Raw genomic sequence first — 23,082 nt, 5'->3', positions numbered from 1 at the left:
GACAGAACAAACAATATGATATATTGAAGTAGATACGTAGAATCCAACCAGTAAATTATACACACTCAAAAGAGTAAGGCAATGTAAGGTTTTCATTCATGAAGAAGAATGACAAAAATTTGGGCGGTAAATTGTTGCGGTATGACAAAACACGATATTTAGACTTAGTTGTGGTGCTGTTGTTGACCCTTCATGTGGCTCAATCATGTATGTAATTCTCTTACAATTCTTTAAACAGGTTAGCTCATCTTTGGATGTTTTAACGACAAACGGAGAAGCAATTTCTGCCAAAAAAATTGAAGATAGGATAGTTGTTGTTATGATATAATATAACAGTATAATCTTAATTGGTGGTCCGTTGTCGTCATCTACCGAGTAATTTCACTCGCTCGGAAGATCTTCTCTTTGTCATATACTTCCACACTGGTGATCTGCAATGGAGCAAAATTGCAGCCTTCATACGACCTTTATCATCAGCGCGTTAAGAACTTTGACTATCACAGTTCCCACACTTTCGCAGTTAAATACAAGTCATTAATAGCCAGCCAGCATGTTAGCCTCAACAGATGATCAAATCGTCGTGGCCTAAAGGATAAGACATCCGGTGCATTCGTATCAAGCGATGCATCGATGTTCGATGTCCACGGTGAAGGAATAACATTGTGTTATAAAAATCAAACCCGCAAAATTGTAATTTGCGTAATTACTGGTGGTAGGACGTCTTGTGTGAACGCACGGGTACCAGGTACCACCGCCTTGCCTATTGCTGCCGTGAAACAGTAATGCGTGTCTCACATTTCAAGGTGTGTAGCGGCATTTAGGTTGTACATGTCTATAGGCTCCGGTAACCACTGAACACCAGGTGGGCCGTGAGCCCGTCCACATATCTAATAATATTATAAACTGTGGATCACATGCCTATTCTACTTTTACTAAATATTACACCTAATTTCTAGTTGGATCTTAAATATTAAGTGTACCTATTATCTATGTTGGAATTTTTTGACGTTTGACGTTGTCAACTTGTCACTTGCTTGTCACCTGCGCAGCTTTTCTAAGGTTTGAAATTATCCTCAAATTTAATTTAATTTTGTTAAACAATACTTCTGTTAAAAAAGAAAACCATAACATGTCGAAAAAGAGAGGAAACAAAAAAAATCAAGATTTAGATGACGATTTCGATGAGAAGCCTTCAGTCATGAATGAAAAGACAGAACTAACCTCTAAAAATAAAGGAAAAGGCAAGAAGAAGAATAAAACTGGAGATTGTAGCGATAGCGACGAAGAGAACATAAAGAAAGTTCCAGTTTCAGACGAAGAGGACGTCCCGAAACCGGCTGCCAAAAAGTCACAAAAGAAAGGTTGGTGAAGTTAGAAAATTCGTATGTGGCACACCATATGACAACAAAATCGTAAACAACAAAATTTTGTCGGGTGTTTCTTCTTGGACGGATCTCCACAAATGCAAAAAAAACATAAGTTTTTATTTAAGTGTATTGTATTTTGAGCCAGTTGTCTTGAAATTGGTTGACATATTAAATAATTTTACAATATGTCAGCTCTTTATCTTATTGAACGATGAATTTCTAATATCTAAATTGTGTAACGTATAATATGGCTGTTATCTCTGAAGACTGTCTGTTTTAGGAAAGAGTAAAAAAAAGGGTGCTGATAGGTCAGACGATGAAGAGGATGATAACAAATCCATTATCAACAATACAACAAATGTTTCATCAAAGCCAGCTAAACTTGCAAAAAAGAAAAAAGGTAATTACAACCAACAGATAAATAAAGCTATTAAATGATGATAAGTACTTGGAATAACAAAAATAAAATAAAATTATGATAAGTCTTGGTCATAAGGATGACACCTGATGTATTATCCATTTGACACCAGGTGAGCTGAGTGGTTGTTTACCCATCATGCCACCCATAGTATTTGATACATTTACTATTAAATGTATTAAACAACACAACAGTAAACCCTGCCACAACTATTGTTACAATAAAAGATAATATAAAATATATATTGTTGTATATTAAAATAATACTTAAATTTAAAATTTTAACTATTCTCAAGTGAATTAATATTCATAGCTTATTCTTTTGGACCTTTTTGGACTTTTTTAAACATTATTATTTTATTAAAACTGAGTATGGTTATAATTATCTAACCTGGGTTAATAGTGTTACATTGAGTAAATATAGAGCCAAATTCAATTTTTTTTATTACTTGAAGTGTTTGATAACATTGTATATTTACCAGGCTATTAAGTCTAGTGAGTGAAATGAAAGACTTGAATGCATACTTAGTATTCCTTCTAAAAAGGCAATCATCAGAAATCATGCCTTAACCCAAATTTTTTTTTGAGGGAAGTGAGTGCTATCTCCCGGCCCTTCTTCACATATTTATAAATGAATAAGATGATAAAATGAAATTAACCTCCTAGATTACAATAAAGGGATGTTACAAAAATATTACTCCTTATCAGTCCTTTTGATATTTATGTTCTTTTATGTTCACTCTGTTGGCTTTTATGTCCACAGGGAAAGGTAAGAAAGATGATGATTGGTCTTCGGAAGGCAGTGATGTAGATCTCAAAGTGGCTTCAGATGAAGATATTGCAAAGCCTGTTGGTAAGAAGAAAAGTAAGTGAAATTGCACATTTTTACTTGTTGATGATGAATGATAATGAAGTGAATACTAGTTAGGGCCAAATTTTTTTTGTCTGTTACTTTCTGTGATATTCTGCTCTAACAACAAAATAATGCAAAATCTGCCCTGAAACTAGAGAAATTTTATATTCTTTTAGTACCTCCGAAAATCTACTTAGGTTTTATTAACAGTCCCACATTATCTACAGGCAATGAAAATTAAAGCTTGTAGGTAATTCAGTTGATAGGTTAAACTCTTCAACTTATATTAAAACTTAATTTACAAAAAAAATCTTTAATACTTATTTGATTGACAGCTAAAAATAAAAAGAAAATTATAGAAGCTCAATCATCTGATGAGGATGATGACCATGATGACACAAAATCAGTTGTCAGCAATGTCTCAAGTAATGCTCCCAAGAAAGCCAATAAACATACTAAAGGTGAATATTACAACAAGCTTAATTAATGATAATTATATTATATCCTCTTCTTTTTCTCCTTTCTTTTCTATTTTATTTTTTCTTTCTTATTATATCATAGTATTGTATTATATATGTAAATTAATGATTAAACTATATTGTCACACATTTAATTCAGCCAAGGGTAAAAAGGATGACTGGCCTGATGAAGAAAGTGACAAAGAATTGAAAATTGAAGCTTCAGAAGATGATGAATTAGTCATACCTTTAGTAAAAAGTAAAGGTGAGTAAATAATTCATTAACACCTCTTTTCTATCTAAGTCTATTTTGCAATAAATAATGCAGTCATGCATTCTATTGTCTCATGATGGGTGACAAAATTATTTTTGTTGTCAGTGTAATGACTACTCTTTAAATAATTTAATTAGTTAAGCTTAAAAACGTGAATAAGGTGGAATGCGAGCTCGTTGATCCATCTCAGCAGTTAACAAAATTATAGATTTTTAATACATATTATCTAAGTTTAAAAAAAAATGTCAGCCCTATTGTTGCAACTGCTGTTCTGTTCATTAATTGGCATCAAGCCAACCTACAGAGTGGACTTTATACTTAAGAAAATTAATAAAACAATTTTAGGAAAACATAAAAAGAAGAATAATATGGATGATATTGAGGCAGAGTTAAAGAAATTTGAAATAAAAGATCCAGAGCATGAAGAGAAATCGCTAAAGGGCAAAGTAAGTTTTTTAAATTGTACATCTATCACAATTAACAATTTCTTGATATAAAAATGTTATTCTATTAATAATATTATATAATTTTGCTTTAAATATTGTGTAAATTTAATTGAAGATATTCATTAGAGAATAAAATTATCATTACTGTAATGTTATATGTGTACTGTTATCAATATTGTAATGATGGAATATCTCATGAAACTACAATCATAATATGTGATCGTGCATTCTCACAGTTTCGATTCTATTCTTGTCTTATATCTGCTTGTTTATATGTAAATGTATGTAATATAATGTAAATAAGTAAATGCTTAAACATATATTGTAATAAATATTCATAAATAATGTGATATGTTCTCTCTTCATTAGGATAAAAAGAAAAAGCGACAAGAAGATGAATCCATTGTTGAAGAAAAAGATGACGATAAGGTAAAATAAACATGATCATTTCTGTGTTGAATAAAGATACAAATAAAAATAAATGTGACATAAAAATTTCACAAGGGTACTAATAATGAGTAACCCCCCATTATATAATATGAAGTCGTCCTGGCCTAAAGGATAAGACACCTAACGTACTTGGTATGAGCAACTATTCCTGTGTTCAAACCTAACAAGTGGGTACCAATTTTTCCAATGAGATCTATAATGAAATAATGATGTGGCCATTAAGCCATTATTGATGGCCACTATTTATCAAAGAATCTAGGCGCATTAATTATAATTTGCGTACTTATAGGTTAATGTGCGTATTGTAAAACTGCACGGCTAGGCTTTTTCACCTGCCTAACTTATAAAAAAATATATTGGATAATGGCATTGTTTTTGAACACAAACTATGCCTAAACATATTTTCATGCATCCTTTACTCATGTCAGGTGACAGAATTGCCTTCAAAAGAAAAAGAAGATTCTGTAGAAAAGAAATTGAGCCACAAAGAAAAGAAGAAACTGAAGAAACAGCAGGAGTATGAGAAACAGATGGAATTGATGACAAAAAAAGGTGGTCAGGGGCACAGTGAACTTGATGCGAACTTCACGGTCAGTCAGGCACAGAAAACAGCTGGTATGTATTAATGTACTTAGCTGTATTTGCATATTGACCTTCCCCTATTAGTCCTCTACTTCTCATCTCTAAACAAACCGTACGAATTCTGGGGGGGCATTTGAAGATAAGAACTTATTGAAATCTTAGTCTTGAGTGGCCATAATCAAAGATGTTCAGTCTTATCCTCATTTTTACTATGAAATGGGGACCTACTTCCATTTTGTTTCGGGTACTTTCGGTTTCGTTCCATTTGCTGTCATTTTTTTTGTTTTTCCTACCTATGCTGATAGCCTTGAGAGGCTATTTCAGCTTCACCCTAACGTGTGTAGGTGAGCTCACGGGGCTCAAACCGGAGAGTTGCTAACACTGACCCTAGCAAGAGCAGTGCTTCGCAGAATCTACCACCGGATCGGAAACGCGACCCACTGAGAAGATCCGGCGAGAAACTCAGTGGGCTCGGTGTCATTAGTATTTACAGTACGAACCGATCTTTGACAATGGCTTAGTATTGTAAAATTGTTGCTTCTAGTTCAAGTTATTATTATTGTATTAATAAAAATTGACCATTTGTGTGTGAAAAAAAAAAAAGGTTTTGTGTTTCTGTGAAATGTACATGCAACATTTTATTTTTAATACAATTACAAGATATACATAATTTTATTCGAATTAGGAACCATGACAAAGTAAAATTCGGTTGTCGTTGTGTGACATAGTATAAGGTGAATATTTTTCAACAGGTCAAATGGCAGCCCTAGAAAACGCAGTAGACATAAAAGTCGAAAACTTCTCGATCAGTGCGAAAGGAAAAGATTTATTCTTGAACGCGAATCTCTTGATTGCCAACGGACGTCGATATGGTTTGGTCGGGCCTAATGGACACGGAAAAACAACTTTATTGAGGCATTTAGCACAACGCGCCTTCCCGCTCCCGCCCCATATAGACATACTGTTGTGCGAGCAAGAGGTGACGGCCAGTGATATGTCAGCTGTAGATACGCTCCTCGAATCTGATGTTAAGAGAACCGGTGAGATATTTTTTTTATATCGTCGAAACTACTGCGCTAACTTCCTTGGTGCTATAGCAAAAAATAAATAATCTTAATAATGTTTCGACTCATTCTGATGAACAATGCACAAACGCATAGTAGACAGATAAGACAGACAACAACTAAAATGTTTAGTCTCAAAGGTTTTACTATCAAAGTAAAACTGAAACAATGTATTTATTTGTGTGTTTTTAGAATTACTAAAGGAATGCAAAGAGCTTGAAGCTGAAACAGAGAAAGGCAACCTCAGCAAACAGGATAGACTTAATGAGGTAAGCGAAATGAATAAAAACGTCTCATTCGAATTCGTTGAAGTTTGTGGTCACAAAATATTTTTACCGTGTCTAAATATCATCATCATCATCATCATCTCTCCTCATCCACTTCTTGCCGGCCACCTTTCGGAGGTCATCGCACCACCTATCCAGGGGGCGTCCCACGTTACGTTTTCCGTCTAAATATCACAGTAGAGGAAATATTCGGTTATTTTCAGACATCTTGATTTCCAGAATTTAAATGGTCGACTTTGTGTTAAGTGGTTAATTAATTATTGAGGGTAGCGCAAGGTTAACGACCTCGCACGAGTTCTACAGCGCCGGAACGTTTGCAAACTGCCAAGCAATTCTGAGTTTATTGACTATTGACTCATAAGTTTTGTCACGTATTCATTGCGGATTCACGAAATATCGAATTACAATGAGAAGGGTAGTGCTTGTTTTTTTTTATTTTTTTTATTGCCCGTATAGGCAGACGACCATACGGCCCACCTGATGGTGAGTGGTTAACGTCGCCCATGGACTTAAGCAATGCCAGGGGCAGAGTCAAGCCACTGCCTAGCTAATTTAACGAGTTAATATTATTTTCTGTTGACATGAGAATAGTTATCTTCTTTTTAGACTTTAAGAATGGACTGCTTACAAACATAATGCTTAATTTCAGGTTTACGCAGAACTGAAAGCGATAGGAGCGGACGCGGCTGAGCCTCGAGCGCGCCGTATCCTCGCGGGTCTGGGCTTCAGCCGTGAGATGCAGGATCGACCCACCAAGAACTTCTCCGGTGGATGGAGGATGAGAGTTTCGCTCGCTAGGTAACATCTTATCTATTAATTTTTTCTTTTTTTCTTATTTCTTTTATCGGAGTCCGACATAACCTGGTTCGATACCCCCCGGACCGGGTATCCGTAAATGGATTCGCCAGCGTTAAAAAAAAGGTAACATCTTATTTACACAGTGCTTTTATAAATGAGTAGCTGAGGATATTATTATTGTAGGTCTCCTTCGGAGGCGCTCGGGCAGCTATTATTAGCAAATCCCACCCCTCCTGGCTGAGCCTTTGCTTGCCCACCTGTCCCGGTGAAACTGGAAAGGCCTCCGGGCAACCAGTAATCCTTCAATCCTAAAAAAAAGATATTATTAGAGAAAAATATTTGTCTAGGTATACGATTATCATCGCCAATGGCAGAATCGATAGGGTTGCCAGCGTATGTAGCTTTCGACTCGTAACTAATTAACAGCCTGGCCACGGGACATTCGCCGATACGAATATTCGCGCGGTGCGAACGGCGAAGCGTCTAGCGACTAAAATAAGCGCATAGAAATGTACCTAACAAGCCACGCGCACGGGCGACCGGCGAAGCGACCGGCGAAATGTACCGAGCGAATCGCGCGATGCGGCGGGCGAGCAAAACAAATGCATGAATACGGACGGCGCGAGCCACGGAGTCGAGCGGTAGTCGCGGCGAATAGTACAGTGATTAAATGAGTTTAGTTGTTTTCGCCGCGAAAAATTAACGCCGAAATTTTTATATTTTTTATTTATTTTTTATTTTATATTTTTAAAGTCGTCGTGGCCTAACGGACGTCCGGTGCAATCGTGTTGAGCGATGCACCGGTGTTCGAATATCAGGCGGGTACCAATTTTTGTAATGAAATACGTACTCAACAAATGTTCACGATTGATTTCCACGGTGAAGGAATAACATCGTGTAATAAAAATGAAATCCTCAAAATTATAATTTGCGTAATTACTGGTGGTAGGACCTCTTGTGAGTCCACACGGGTGGGTACTACCACCCTGCCTATTTCTGCCGTGAAGTAGTAATGCGTTTCGGTTTGAAGGGTGAGGCAGCCATTATAACTATACTTGAGACCTTACAACTTATATCTCAAGGTGGGTGGCGCATTTACGTTGTGGATGTCTATGGGCTCCAGTAACCACTTAACACAAGGTGGGCTGTGAGCTCGTCCACCCATCTAAGCAATAAATAAAAAATAGCTGAAATACTAGCTAGACCAGCTATTTGGAAGTCTAGCCACCCAAAGTATTTCTCGTACTTCTTGTGGAATTCTCCATCTATAGGTATACTCCGATTCTTATTCAAATCATGTACTTCACAATCTTTTCCAAATAATAGGTCCTGAAAAAAAACTATTAATTTGTAAGCAATATCGAGATAATTTCGATATAGACATTTCGCTGTCGGACTTCCTTACTAGTCGCGGCGGCGAACGTGAGTACCCGTGGCCTGCAAACGGTGCTGCGCGAATGGTCGCCTCGTCCACCGCTTCGCTGTTCGCACCGCCGATCCCCGTGGCCAGGCCGTTAGTTGTGCAATTTAGGGAGGGCTATTCTAAGTATTTGTTTAATATATAGATCATAGACGTAACTGTATTCACAGAGAAAGTCTAGTTTTGGAAATTTTATTGCGTAATTTTTTTTATTTTTTTTTATTGCTAATATAGGTAGACGAGCTCACAGCCCACCTGGTGTTAAGTGGTTACTGGAGCCCATAGCCATCCACAACGTAAATGCGCCACCCACCTTGAGATATAAGTTCTAAGGCCTCAGTATAGTTACTCAATGATTATGTTTACAGAGCCCTGTACATAGAACCGACTCTGCTGTTACTGGACGAGCCTACGAACCATTTAGATCTGAACGCCGTGATCTGGTTAGACAAGTAAGTAGCGGTTTAATTATTTTAAAATATTATTACGCTCTGGGGCTTGGGGTAAATAATAACTTACAGCGAATAACAAATTAAAATTGAATTTGATTATGACGACACTTAAGGTAAAATTTAATATTCACTTATTTCCGCTTCGAATTGAAGTTATCACTAAAACGCTTTAGACGCGACATGTCTACAATATTATATTTTATATTATAAATACATATTATAATATAAAAGAGAATATATGCGTGTATGTATGCTCACTTAAAAGCTGAGAACGGTTATCCCAATTTTTTTTTTTTTATTGCCCTTGTAGACAGACGAGCATACGGCCCACCTGATGGTGAGTGGTTACCGTCGCCCATGGACTTGAGCAATGCCAGGGGCAGAGCTAAGCCGCTGCCTAAAACTTTGTTTGAAACTTTGTTTATATGTACACACAAACATATGTATATATCGCCGATGTAGATTTTTTTAAGAGAAGCGAACCGCACCATGCATCGTCTAATATAATAATAATAATTAATAGTTAATAGTTAGCCAAAATTAAGTGCATATGTGCAATTTGTGTAGGTATGTTTATTCTTAGGCTAATAAATAATGGAAATGTCGTTTGGTTAAGATTTTTTAATTACTAATTAACATTCAGGAGGTGTATTTGATAGTATAAATTATTATTTTTATATCTGAATATAGTTTAAAACAATTTCAGTTACCTGCAAGGATGGAAGAAGACGTTACTAGTGGTATCTCACGATCAATCTTTCTTGGATAACGTTTGCAACGAAATCATACATTTAGATCAACAGAAATTGTTTTATTACAAAGGCAATTATTCGATGTTCAAGAAAATGTACGCACAGAAACGAAAGGAGATGATCAAGGAATATGAGAAGCAAGAGAAGAGGATAAAGGAACTGAAGGCCCACGGACAGTCCAAGAAGCAAGCCGTGAGTATCGGGGCTCGAGCCCAGAGTGACTGGCGCACTCCTCCGCCAATAGATACGAGACAATCGTAAAAGCGAAATTCGAATGTAATAAATTAATTAACAAAAAAAGCTATGCAAACATTTTTTACTGGTGGTAGGACCTCTTGTGAGTCCGCACGGGTGGGTACCACCACCCTGCCTATGTCAGCCGTGAAGCAGTAATGCGTTTCGGTTTGAAGGGCGAGGCAGCTGCTTTAACTATAGCGAGACATTAAAACTCATATCTCAAAGTGGGTGGCGGCATTTACGTTATAGATGTCTATGGGTTCCGATAACCACTTAACACCAATTAGGCCATGACCTAAAAAAAACTTAGTGTAAAATGGTTGCCGTTACCTAGAATGTTACAACTTGAATGTCGTCATCCATCTTGAGACATGAGGTCGGAGTCTCAATTGTATTATGTACCAGCTTTTACACGCTTCAAGTCGGAACGCACGACTGTTTCGCGACAGAATTATGACGGTGGTGCCTTCCCGTGCGGCCGTACTAAACGTTACTGTTAATAGTACAGTTTTTTTTTAAAGGTATTTTATGACCTGGTAACTAAGACCTTTAAGTCATGTCTTATTTTAATTTATATTCTTATTTTTATGAAAAATGATGAAATGCAATGAAAATGATTAATTTGAGACATTAATCAACTGGATGAAATCAAATGAAATGAAATGATATGGGATGAAATATAATCTCAGTAAAATGGTGGTCATTTACTGAGACTTTTTCATTGGACTTTTTGGAGGATCCCGATAAGTGACGTCCAGCGGCTTTGTTTCATTTTCCCACAAGACATTAAACAGTTTAATAAACCACCGTTATTACACATTTAAACCTGAAGAAACACTACTAGACGAAATAAAACAAATCACACAACTTCACTCATCGCGCGTTCCCGCTAAAAAGTCTTCTTCAAACGAGGCCTGTGGAAAGTATTAAACGGTAGGCAGCGGCCTGGCTCTGCCCCTGGCATTTCTGAAGTCCATGGGCGACGGTAACCACTCACCATCAGGTGGGCCGTAAACTTCTCAGCCTACAAGTGCAATAAAAAAAAAAATTGTACAATTAATGAAATGACATAAAAATGTAACAGGAAAAGAAACAGAAGGACGCGCTGACGCGGAAACAGGAGAAGAACCGCAGCAAGGCGCAGCGCGAGGACGAGGACGGCGCCGCGCCCGTCGCCCTGCTGCAGCGGCCCAAGGAGTACATCGTCAAGTTCAGCTTCCCCGACCTGTCGCCGCTGCAGCCGCCCATCCTGGGACTGCACGGTAACGCGCCGCCGCAGACACACAAGCCCACCTCGAGACATGAGGTCCAAGTCTCAGTTATTGTATGACGCTTGCGCAGCCAAAGGGTTTTTTTTTATTGCTTAGATTGCTGGAGCCCATAGAAATCTACAACGTAAATGCGCCACCCATCTTGAGATATAAATTCTCAGGTCTCAAGTATAGTTACAACAGCTGCCCTACCCTTCAAACCGAAGCGCATTACTGCTTCACGGCAGAAATGGACAGCGTGATGGTTACCTACCCGCGCAGACTCACAAGAGGTTCTACCACCAGTAATTACATGAACATTTGTTGAGTACGTATTTCATTACAAAAATTGGTACCCGCTTGAGATTCGAATACCGTCGCATCGCTCAACACGAATGCACCGGACGTCTTATCCTTTAGACCACGACGACTTTATACTGACTGACCGAGTCAAGCTCCAGGTCATCATGGAGATCCACATTCCTTAGCACAGTAATAACACCACGTTTTGTCCAGGGTCGATAAACCTGTAATAATTATTATTTTGTTACACAGACGTGGATTTCAACTTCCCCGGTCAGAAGCCTCTCTTCAAGGGCGTGAACTTCGGTATCGATCTTAATTCTCGTATCGCGATCGTGGGTCCCAACGGAGTCGGGAAATCGACGTTCCTGAAGCTACTCGTCGGCGAATTGACTCCTATACGCGGCGAACTGTTTAAGAACCACAGATTGGTTTGTATAATTAAAACATTATAATTTAAGTACGCAAAAATTGAGCTCGTATAAAAAACTATATATGAGTCGACTATTATCAAAGCCGGCAATGTGACTTTTGGACAATTATTGGTAAATCAGAAAAACGAACTATTGACTTTGTATTCCATTGGCAGTCACAAAACTCTTCTGAACGACATCTTAGATAAATAACAGGTTAAGTATTAACCTTTATTTAATGCAGGTTTTGAACCGTATTCTTTGAAGGAGACGATTATATTCAAATCAATCTGTATTGACATATCAATAACATTTTTTTGTCCAAATGCACAGATTGCCACCATTGATAATAGACCTAATACCGTTATTATAAAGTAACTGAAATTATTTGAAAGTAGAGTTGTTAGAAACGAACATTGATTGTTAAAAATGTATGTATGTATTAAATGTATGTAAACTTATAGACATTGAATATTTGTTTTAATTATTGTTGAAGTATATTTTAACTGCGATATTACAATAAATGCCCTTTGTACCTCGGCATAGTTTCATCCTTAATATGTTTGGACATATCATTCGTAATGAAAGCTCATTGGAACGTCTAGTGGTTTAAGTAAGAGTAGACGGTCAACGCTCTCGCGGCCGATCATCCACAAGGCGGGCAGACTTGATTAAGTCATCTATGAAGTGTTTCCATACTGAACTACACGTACCGCCACAAATAGAGAGAGATGGAGAAGTCTCTCAAAAGCCGCGACCATTAAGACATACGTAACTACGACCACTCCGCCAGGAGTGTACGACTGAGAAGAAGAAATAGTTTCATCGCTCGAAACTATTTTTTTTTATTGCTTACATGGTTGGAGGAGCTCACAGCCCATCTGGTGTTAAGTGGTCACTGGAGTCCATAGACATCTACAACGTAAATGCGCCACCCACCTTGAGATATAAGTGCACGGGACAGTAGTGGACTGGGTAATGGTGTGATTGCAGAGGATAGGCAGATTCGACCAGCACTCTGGCGAGCACCTGACGGCGGAGGAGACGCCGGCGGAGTACCTGCAGCGCTTGTTCGGTCTGCAGTACGAGAAGGCGAGGAAGGCGCTCGGCACGTTCGGGCTGGCGAGCCACGCGCACATCATCAAGATGAAAGACCTCAGCGGCGGACAGAAGGCCCGCGTGGCGCTCGCCGAAATGACTCTCATGGGGCCCGACGTTATCATTCTGGTTCGTTGTCATTTACTCCGCTTTAATCTAAGATAAATTAATAAATCATCGTATCATATGATATCATAATCATAAATTAATTAAAAAAACATTACACACACTACAATGTATTTGACACACACACACACACACGCACGCATGCATATCTACTATTTGTTTATTGTCAAAGTTTTTTTATTGCTTATAGTCTGTGGTCAAATTGAGAATAGATTGAATATGGGAACTTTTTGGCGGAAACGCGAGGAGTGAAGTTGTGTGATTTGTTTTATTTTGTCTATTTAGTGTTTCTTCGGGTTTAAATGTGTAATAATGGTGGTTTCTTAACTGTTTAATATCTGTGAAAGTGCACAAATGTGGGAAAATTAAACAAAGCCGCTGAACGTAATTTCTCGGGATCCTCCACTGAAAAAATCTCAGTAAATGACCACCATTTTACTAAGGCTATATTTCATGCCATATCATCTCATCTCAGTTAATATCATCCCAGTTGATTAATGTCTCAAATTAATCATCTTCATTTCATTTCATTTCATTTTCTCCATATTATCATTTTCATAAAAATAAGAATATAAATTAAAATAAGACACGACTTAAAGGTCTTAGTTACCAGGTCATAAAATTCCTTAAAAAAGATTGATTATTGTTTGTCTTTAATGATCTATCTAACGTGTAGTCTTGGCGAAATCTGTGATTATAGAAGTATTTTATTTTATTTTTAAGATTATATTTATATTTGACAATAGAATCATATTAGTGTACAAACTTATAATTTTAATTAATTATAGTCGACTATCAGGACCACTAGTTTACTATAATAATTAATTTTACAAACTTGTTACTAAAACGATCTTCGATTATAAACAGGATGAACCCACAAATAACTTGGACATCGAGAGTATAGACGCGTTGGCCGAAGCGATCAACGACTACAAGGGGGGCGTGGTCATAGTGTCCCACGACGAACGACTTATCAGAGAGACGGATTGCGCGCTCTACGTCATCGAAGATCAGACCATCAACGAGGTATGACGTAATTGATTGTCAATTAAATCATTTTGATTAATTATTTTATGAAGTACAAGCGGCCCGCTCCGGCTCCGCTCGGGTCTTTAACAAAAATTTTAGTCACGTCAAACGTCAGTTTTATTTTTTTTTAAATAAAAGAACACTTCTTGCGGCATAGTTATAATAGTTAGACATATGCTGTCGCGACACTTTTTGTAAATAATAATGTGTTTTACAAAGTCGTAGTACATTACTTTATTCTTTCATCAATAGTTTTCGCAGGGCACGCGATGTAAAGAATATTTTAGGTAATTTTTTTACAAAATTAGGTAATTTTTTTCCAAAAAAAAAATGCATTATGCTTATGTCACTTTTTTTAAATCGGTTCAGTAGTTTCGGAGCCTATTCAATACAAGCAAACAAACAAATCTTTCCTCTTTATAATATTAGTATAGATATATAAGGGGAATCTGTGAATGAGGATATGAAAAAAAAAATAGTCGTAAGCTCATTTCGCGAAATTTGCATTAACTTGTCTCTTATTTTCTTCTTGTAACGTCAATAAAAATTGTTACCATATGTAACACAACAGCAACAAGATGAAACTTATTATTTAGATGTATAGAGATTGAACTGCTTTGTCGTCGATAAACAAAATGCTCTGACCCAGACATGTGAGCTAGTTTGAAATGGTCACAGAGTCCCTCAGCAGTCCTTCTGAAACATGCTTTGAGGCGCGAAGTCCGAGTCGAATAGTCACTGCTTTAACCTGGAGACTGCTAACAAAGATATACCTTTTACAACAGTTTCAGATCACAATGACTAATTTTGAATGTTTTTCACAGGTCGATGGTGACTTCGACGATTACCGTAAGGAGCTCCTCGAGAGCCTCGGGGAGACGGTCAACTCACCATCCATCATCGCTAACCAAGCAGTCCAACAATGATATTGTAAAAATAATGGTCTTCCTCACACTCAAAGCTATTCACTGATGAAAGATGCTTAAGGATAATGTTTTAAAATGTATTAATTGCTCGATTGTGTAAATAAATTATATTACTGCTTCTAAAAATTGATTGCGGCATGTATACCGTGAGCGGGGCGCATATTGCACGCCCGTGCGTGTCCGACGTGTCCGGCAAACGACGGCACAGGACGGTCTGTCATTATGCGCTCGGGATTCACGGTCTACGAACATACCGACTTACATTTAGCTAATTATCGTAAGCAATAATAGTGTATGCATATGAAAAGTGCCTATCCCGTCAAAGGGACGTTTTGTCTGTGGTTTTGTCATGATTTAAATAAAATTTCGGTATCAAGAAATCTAAAGCGTTATGAAGTCGCGTCGTACGTTTAAATATTTGAGCGTTTTGATTCAGGCGGCGTGTTGGATCGCATTAAAACGATGAACTATGGATAACTTCGAATTGATTATATTTTATCTATGTATTTAAATAGGATAATCTGTTAAAGTGATCTATTTAAAAAAAATATGTCCGTGCTCCGATAAGCTAGACGCCCGCTGTATCCAGTGTAGCGATTGTACGGCAATAACTAGCCATCGAATTTTACTACAATTACGTACGACACTTTCACGAAATGCTTCCCCGATGAAGATAATGTTATTTGGTGAAAATTAAACGCGCAGAATTTATTACATAATGTAATTACATCATATATTCATTGCGAAACTAGTTCGTTTCTTATTGAACACTAGCTGACCCGGCAGACTTCGTAGTGCCTCAATCGATAAATAAAAGACCTAAACTTTTGTATAAAATAAACTTAAAACAAACAAAAGGAATAAGTCCGACGGGGACACATCAAAGGGAAAACTAAATTGTTATTTTTATTTAATTCCGAGCATTTTCATATTTATCTACCTTTTAAACCTCTGGACTTTCACGAATAATTCAAGACCAAAATTAGCCAAATCGGTCCAGCCGTTCTCGAGCTTTAGCGAGACTAACGAACAGCAATTCATTTTTATATGTATAGATTAGGACAATCGTTACTGTAATAATTGGCGGTTTTTACATTATATGCACTTCAGTAATACTCAACTTTGGATGGCCAATCAACTCGTCTGCTTGTCAGCTCATATCGCAGCAAGGAAATTAATAGAAACGAGTCTTAAATATTGTTATGAGAGCGTTACGAAATCAAACTGTATAGGTAGTCGTCAGTTTTTATTTTAACAAAACATACAAATTTTATTTATACATTGAAATAAATTTTGTTACAAAATTAATTTTGTTTTATTTAATTGATGTTAATGACATTGGAGATTAATTGATAGGTAAGAGGTATAGTTCCGATTTAACACAATTAGTTAATCGAAAAACAATCACGTGGTTTTATTATTTAAATAAACATTTACACTACAGTCCATCACAATACAAACAGTTCCACCAAGTCTTTTTATAAAAAGTTAGCTCCACACATAATCGAAAGAGACAGACGAAAACTGAGACTTACAATGGATATGACATAGGATCAGTTACTGTAAGAATGCCTCACGAATGTCTAATTGCGAGAAAAACGGATAAGATTTTTTTTAGCATATACGTACCGATTTTTATATAAATTTGGGGTTTTTATTAATACTATAGAAGAATAGAAGTAGAAGTAGAATTATTTTGTCCGTGCAGTTTGGGTCATAAAAAATCGGAGCGGTGAAGTAAGTATTTCGCTCTCTTCCACTCACGAGTCTTATGGACGGGCATAGTGATGCGCATTATTGTTGTCGATAAGCGTTATCGATAGTGTATTTAGTTTTGACATTTTGTGGGTTAGTGATACAAATGAAAGAAAAAATCACTAACCGAACACTTACACCACATATAGCCGCAGCAAGTTAACGAGAACGGCAGAAATTAACACTGCAACTTTTCGGGATCTATTCTTATTTCAGTGAAAATTTTGAACACATTGTTGATAACAACACGTGCACATATTATTTTATAAATAATAAATTCTGCCGTTTTGATACAAAACAAAGGAGTATTCATTGTGTCACTAAAGAAATTCAGAGAACGAATGCATAAAAACACATTTCTCTTCGACATAATGTACTATAATTTGCAGGTAAGTACAAATGACTCTTGACATAACAATGTCTCACCACCCTTCGTATACCACCCCGCCGCCGTGTACCTGCCCTCGATGACTCATTTGTTTTTATAGATAATGGCGTTGCGCCCGCGCAACATGCTCACCGCCCTAGCCGGGTTATGTTTTATGATCCAAACTCCACGGACAAAATAATTCTACTATAGTTCGTTTCGATCGAATTCCAGTCGAAGATTGATGAATTGTTTACTCGCTTGAATTTCTGATGATCGTAGTGCCTGCCCGCTTAATTAGAAGCTGGCTAAAATTTCAATTTTGTCGCACAAACCTACGGTATACTTAGTGCGAGTTTTTTAACGCTCTCGATAGTTTAAAAGTTATCTCAAAATTGTATGCAGTTGAAACAGCGCCCCTAGCGGCAAACGTAGGCAAACGTTCCAATTCCATAGAGTTAACTTTTACGCTATCGAGAACATTAAAAAACCCTCACTAAGCACACTGATCCAATCTAATACATACGCATTTACTTATTTTAGACAATTTTAGGTAAGTACATACGGTAAAGGTGTTAACTAATAAGACCGAGCTGCGAATTAGTTTCAAACAATTTTCTATTTCGAATACTTCATCGAGAGAAAATTACGAACAACTTTATTATTTCATCTTCCGTTTCCCGTTTACAAAGCGTAAGCATAAAATAAAAGGTAATCAAGTGCACTCGAAGTTTTTCCTCAATTTGTTCTCAGCCTTTCGCCCCTCCATTACAAAGTTCTCAGCTTCATTAGAGGATTTAAAACGCAAATTTCCTTTCAGATTGTAACTTTTTCCACTTCTTGAAAGAAAGCTTCTTTTGAAAGAAAATTAGTATCCTTCCCTTTGAGGGGCGAGAGAACGTGTTTTAAAACATTCTGTTGGATATTCAAGTCGATTTGGTGGAATAATTACGTTTCTGGGATTCATTATTGAAGTAAAACTCTGAGAACGTGCAGTTAAATTTAGGTACTCAAGGAAGACGAAAAAGAAAACTTTCATATAATTTTATTTACACACACACACGGCTCAGCATATTCGTCGACATTGCAGTGAACGCAGATTTTATTATAATTAGGATGAGATTGTTGTTACCATAATTATGTCTTGCACACTGCAATATTATTTATATTTAAATTAGTAAATTTTGACTTAAAAAAACTAAAATAATGCGCTACCAGAGATACTTCTCTTGTCGCGCAATATCGCTCGGGAAAGTACTTCTTCAGGGTATTTATTCCCTAAGTATTATGACATGTCTATCTTCAAACTACATAGATCAGTCTTCGGCGGTGTAGTGCTTATGTCCAGTAATTAGAAACTTTTTTTTCTGTTTAATTCAAAATCGGTTAAAACGGTTGTTTTATTTAGAAAACCTTTATGATGATACAAGAATTTTATTTATCCACATACTACAAATAATAAAATCGAACAGACGTAATGAGAAATTTTCCACAAGTTTTCTAAAATCCAAATTCAGAATTTAAGAAAAATATTATTTTAACGAATATAAATATTTAGAATAGACTGCAATTGATGCATTCTATAGGTTGTGTAATTTATAGTAAATTATATGATAAATATATGAAAAATAAATGTGTATGATAATTTGATTCAACTTTATATTTGGTTTTAAAAACTGCGTGTTGAAAAAACTATAGTTTTGATTAATTTTGACGACATTAACAAATATTGTCGAATTTTAATTGTCTTATACATAATTATCGTAATGTTTAACAGCTGTTTTAATTTTCATACCATATTTTAAAACACGCCTGCGCATTCTATCATAATAATATTATGCCCAAATTGTGAAGAAATTGGAGGAAATGAAATTGTCTTAATCTAATAGACCACATATTATTTCGTTAGATACTATTAAATTCCATATCCGCTAAGTGTTATGAATTATCCCCTAATATGTTAACAATGCGAGGCTTGCTCTCACCCCGGGAGGGTATTAATGTCTCGAGTACAGCCCGCCCCTTGTTCAATATCAAAGCCCTCACAACCTTGTTGAAACGGCAACTCGTAAACCAAAAGGAGGATAACTTGTGAATGAACACTTTTCTCTTTGATAAGGTTGTAAAACTCACCAATGGAATAATTCGGTACAATGTGTGCACAATAGAAGCGATTACATTCACCCTAGCGACTTGATTTTATTTGTGCAGTTATTGCGAAGCCAGAGAGATATTTAAATTTCATTAGGTTTGTTTTACACTTAATTTGTGAGGGGAGTGTTATATTGTTAGGGTGGCGCCCGTTATTGCTTGCCGAGTTGTTTCAAATTGCCCTCTGTATTTCAACGATTTGAATCTGACTAGATACATGAATCAGATAGTCACCCTTCTACAGTCATATCTCTCTGTAATGATCAATTTTAAACCAGAGATTAGTGCGTTAACAACTGTGTAGAAGTTTCAAATGTCGTCGATGTTATCTTGATCAATGAGCTAAAAGTATTAGTGGTGCGTTACCGTTATTTGAAAATCGCAAATTATCTATTCCTTATTCTATTACTAACGTTTCTTTAGAGGAAATCTATACATATAAATAAAATTAGAGTGTCTGTTTGTAATATTGAAATAACCGCTTTTTTCTACATGCATATGAATATATATACGGTACATACACCAAAATAATTTTTTTTACAATTTTTGTCTGTCTGTCTGTCTGTTTGTTTCGGCTAATCTCTGGAACGGCTTGACCGATTTTGATGAGACTTTCACTAATAGGTAGCTGATGATATAAGGAGTAACGTAGGCTTTTAGACTAGCTTCGCCCCGCGGCGTCACCCGCAGTTATTGTCGTACCGCGCACAACATGGCGGGACTCGCCTATCAATAATAAAATTTAATGTTACCGAAGCGAAGCGAGGGCGGGTCGCTAGTATTTTCATAAATTCTAGGCTAATTGAACTATAGCTCTCGCCATTAAATAATCTAATTTTCATTCAAATACTTCAAGATAAATGATACTATATGTACATATAGCTCTAAGTGGGCACATTTTGCAGACGCAGACTCCATTAGTGTTGTTCGCCGGACTGTCACAATCATTTTTCTTTCTCGCCGCTGCTAATTCTCGACCGCGCTTCGCTGGGCAATGACGTCAGTATACAAATCTTGATACTTTAGAAATATGTTTTGCTGGTAAGTATGATCGCCCAATAATTGTCGTTGTCTGGTAGATATTATTTATCTACTTGTATTATGACTTGATTTTTGTATTTCGGAGTTGTCTATTCTACGTAACTTGTGATTTGTTGTACACTAAAAATATAACAGTAACAATTAATTAACAGTTTGTTATTATTGCGGGCGGTTTTAAGTGATTATCCAAGTTAATGGAAAATAAAAGCTATTAAATGGCGCCTAATATGAAACGTAAATCTAAAGTCTTTTGCATTGATAAAACGGGTGTCCTACTCTTCAAATTGTTGCAAATGTGTTTCATAGCAGCAATAGGCAGGATGGTAAAATCCACCCGTGCACAATGTGCCCTTACAATTAAAAAGAGAAATGAAGTACAAGTAGTTAGGTACTAGATGTAGTTTAGTTGTCTGTGTTTAATTTTAATTAATTCTACGGCATCGGAGTCGATTGAAACATTCAAATTGGAATACAACTGGCGAAAAACTAAGAAAATAATGCCATTATCGTATGTACCTTATACAATTTATATGAAACTAGCTGACTCGGCAGACTTCGTAGTACCTCAATCGATAAATTATAAAAGACCTAAACTTTTGTATAAAATAAACTTAAAACAAAGAAAAGAAATCCGTCCGACGGGGGAAACATCAAAGGAAAAACAAAATTTTCATATTTATTTACCTTCTAAACCTTCTCTGGACTTTCACAAATAATTCAAAGCCAAAATTAGCCAAATCGGTCCAGCCGTTGTCGAGTTTTAGCGAGACTAACGAACAGCAATTCATTTTTATATATAAAGATAAAGTATCAAGACCTTTTCATTCTCTGTCGGAGTTCGGAGGTTGATATCGACTTTTATTACTCGAGAGGGGTTGGTCATTAGCAGGATAAAGCGGCTGCCACCTGATAAAGTGCGTTTTGTTGCTCACTTATTCCTTCATTTTGTGAAAAACCCGATGTGTTGTTACGCTTTTTATTTCATGTTTTAGGGTTGAGCTAGCTAGAGAATTATACAATCGCGATGCGTGAACGAACATTTGTAATTTTTAATACTTAATCAAGGAGCGTTCTGTGTAAATTAAATATTTTTCCACTTTTTCTGAAGAAGGTCGCGAGCTGTGTTAGTTACTCAAATCTTCGAAGGCGGATCTGTCCACACTACATGCCAGTGTTATACATAAACGTTGTGTTATGGTAAAAGATAAGACATCCGGTGCATTCGTATCAAACAATGAAACCTGCACCAGTCTTAGAATCCCACAAGCAGGTACCAATTTACTAATAATGATAAAGTTATATCGTCGTTTAATAAAAATCAAACCCGCAAAACTTATAATTTGCGTAATAACTGGTGGTAGGGCGTCTTATGAGTTCGGACGGGGAGGTACCACCACTCTGCCTATTACTGCCTTGAAGCAGTAATGCATATAGATTGAAGGGCTAGTAGAACAACATCCGTTGCACTATAAAGTAAGATTTAGAGCTCTTGTCTCAAGGTGGGTGGCGGCATCGTTGTTAGTGTATATGGGCTCCGGTAACCACTTAACATCAGATGGGACGTGAGCTCGTCCACACATCTACGCAATAAAATATCTATTTTCTTCTCTAATCTTCCCTCTCTCTTCTCTAATCTTCTTCTTAAGTACAATGACTCTAAAAACACGTTCAGATAGTTATATACCGCATTGATAAACAAGACTTGTCTGACAGTGTTTAAAGTCAATCATAAAAAAATATCCACAACGGTTCTGTTACATTTTAGGCAGGGAAAACCACGAAGCTGGAAGACTGAAGAATATACATAAAACTTTGGTGGACGGAAAGACAGGCAGTTTTCGGAGTTTAAAGAAACAAAAGCAGGTTTTGCTAGCTTTCATAGACATGAAATCGAAGTATCAATTGCAACATGTGAGAGCTGACTGACTGCCTTACTGCAGAAGTAGGGAGCACGATAGTGCGGACCTGTGCATACCTTCGGAGCCATCCATAAAGTACGTCACACGAGTTTTGGAACTTTTTAAACCCTGTTCCCGTCCTTGTCACAGGTTGTCGTCACATTTTTAGAACGCCCTCTGATGTGACGTCACACATTTTAAAATTTTATGCATTTAAGTATTTCAAACTAATCAAAAGAAAAAAGTTATTTTAATTTTTTTTCTTATTTTTTTTAATAAATATAGATAGAATTTAAAGTTTATTATTCACATATGAATTTCGTATCGTAGTATTTTAAATCTGAACAGGGGTGTCAAAAGATTTGTTAATTCCCCCTGTCCATCGTCACAAAATGTTACATTCTGGTGATACCCTGATGACCCTGTTACCAAAACAAAAGCATGCCAGTCTGCCAGCCAGCTACGAGTAGTGTGATTCTGTAATTTTAGAGAAGTTTTAAGCATACTTTCATAAGTATAGAATAATACATAAAACAACAACTAGGTACAATTAAGTTTGAATGATTTCAAATTGATTAATAAATTACTTAATAAATGCATGTTCGTAATGGCGATTAACACTCTCTTACTGAAGCGACTCATACAATTGATAAACGGTATGACATCTGACTCGTAACCATTGAATAATTACGAGTACTATATATGATTCTGGGTACAAGGCATATTCTACAAGTATAGTAAATTTTTTATTTACCTACTTAATAAAACATTAACCGTATGAAGCGTCCTAATAAGACCAGGATGAGCTGTTTGAAAGAGGATAAGCGAGAGAAGGCTGTGAGTGCAGAGATGACGCATGATAGGCCTG

At 36.6% G+C, this 23,082-nt stretch overlaps 1 protein-coding gene across 1 annotated transcript; it reads left to right on the top strand.

Annotated features, from left to right (window-relative positions):
- The first annotated feature begins 792 nt into the window (after window positions 1–792).
- LOC114242922 (ATP-binding cassette sub-family F member 1) lies at window positions 793–16,306 on the top strand. Its single transcript, XM_028174253.2, has 18 exons — window positions 793–1,361; window positions 1,648–1,767; window positions 2,548–2,649; window positions 2,973–3,098; window positions 3,256–3,360; window positions 3,715–3,815; window positions 4,185–4,244; window positions 4,694–4,880; window positions 5,600–5,887; window positions 6,104–6,180; window positions 6,848–6,996; window positions 8,785–8,868; window positions 9,575–9,812; window positions 10,942–11,119; window positions 11,663–11,841; window positions 12,817–13,050; window positions 13,915–14,073; window positions 14,901–16,306. The coding sequence occupies exons 1-18, from the start codon at window positions 1,130–1,132 to the stop codon at window positions 15,000–15,002; spliced, it is 2,721 nt and encodes a 906-aa protein (XP_028030054.2). The 5' UTR covers window positions 793–1,129; the 3' UTR covers window positions 15,003–16,306.
- Window positions 16,307–23,082: the final 6,776 nt, after the last annotated feature.

The sequence above is a fragment of the Bombyx mandarina genome, chromosome 15 (genome assembly GCF_030267445.1).
Source record: "Bombyx mandarina strain Sakado chromosome 15, ASM3026744v2".
Taxonomy (NCBI): Eukaryota; Metazoa; Arthropoda; class Insecta; order Lepidoptera; family Bombycidae; genus Bombyx; species Bombyx mandarina.
This window is presented reverse-complemented; position numbering and strand designations above follow the sequence as displayed.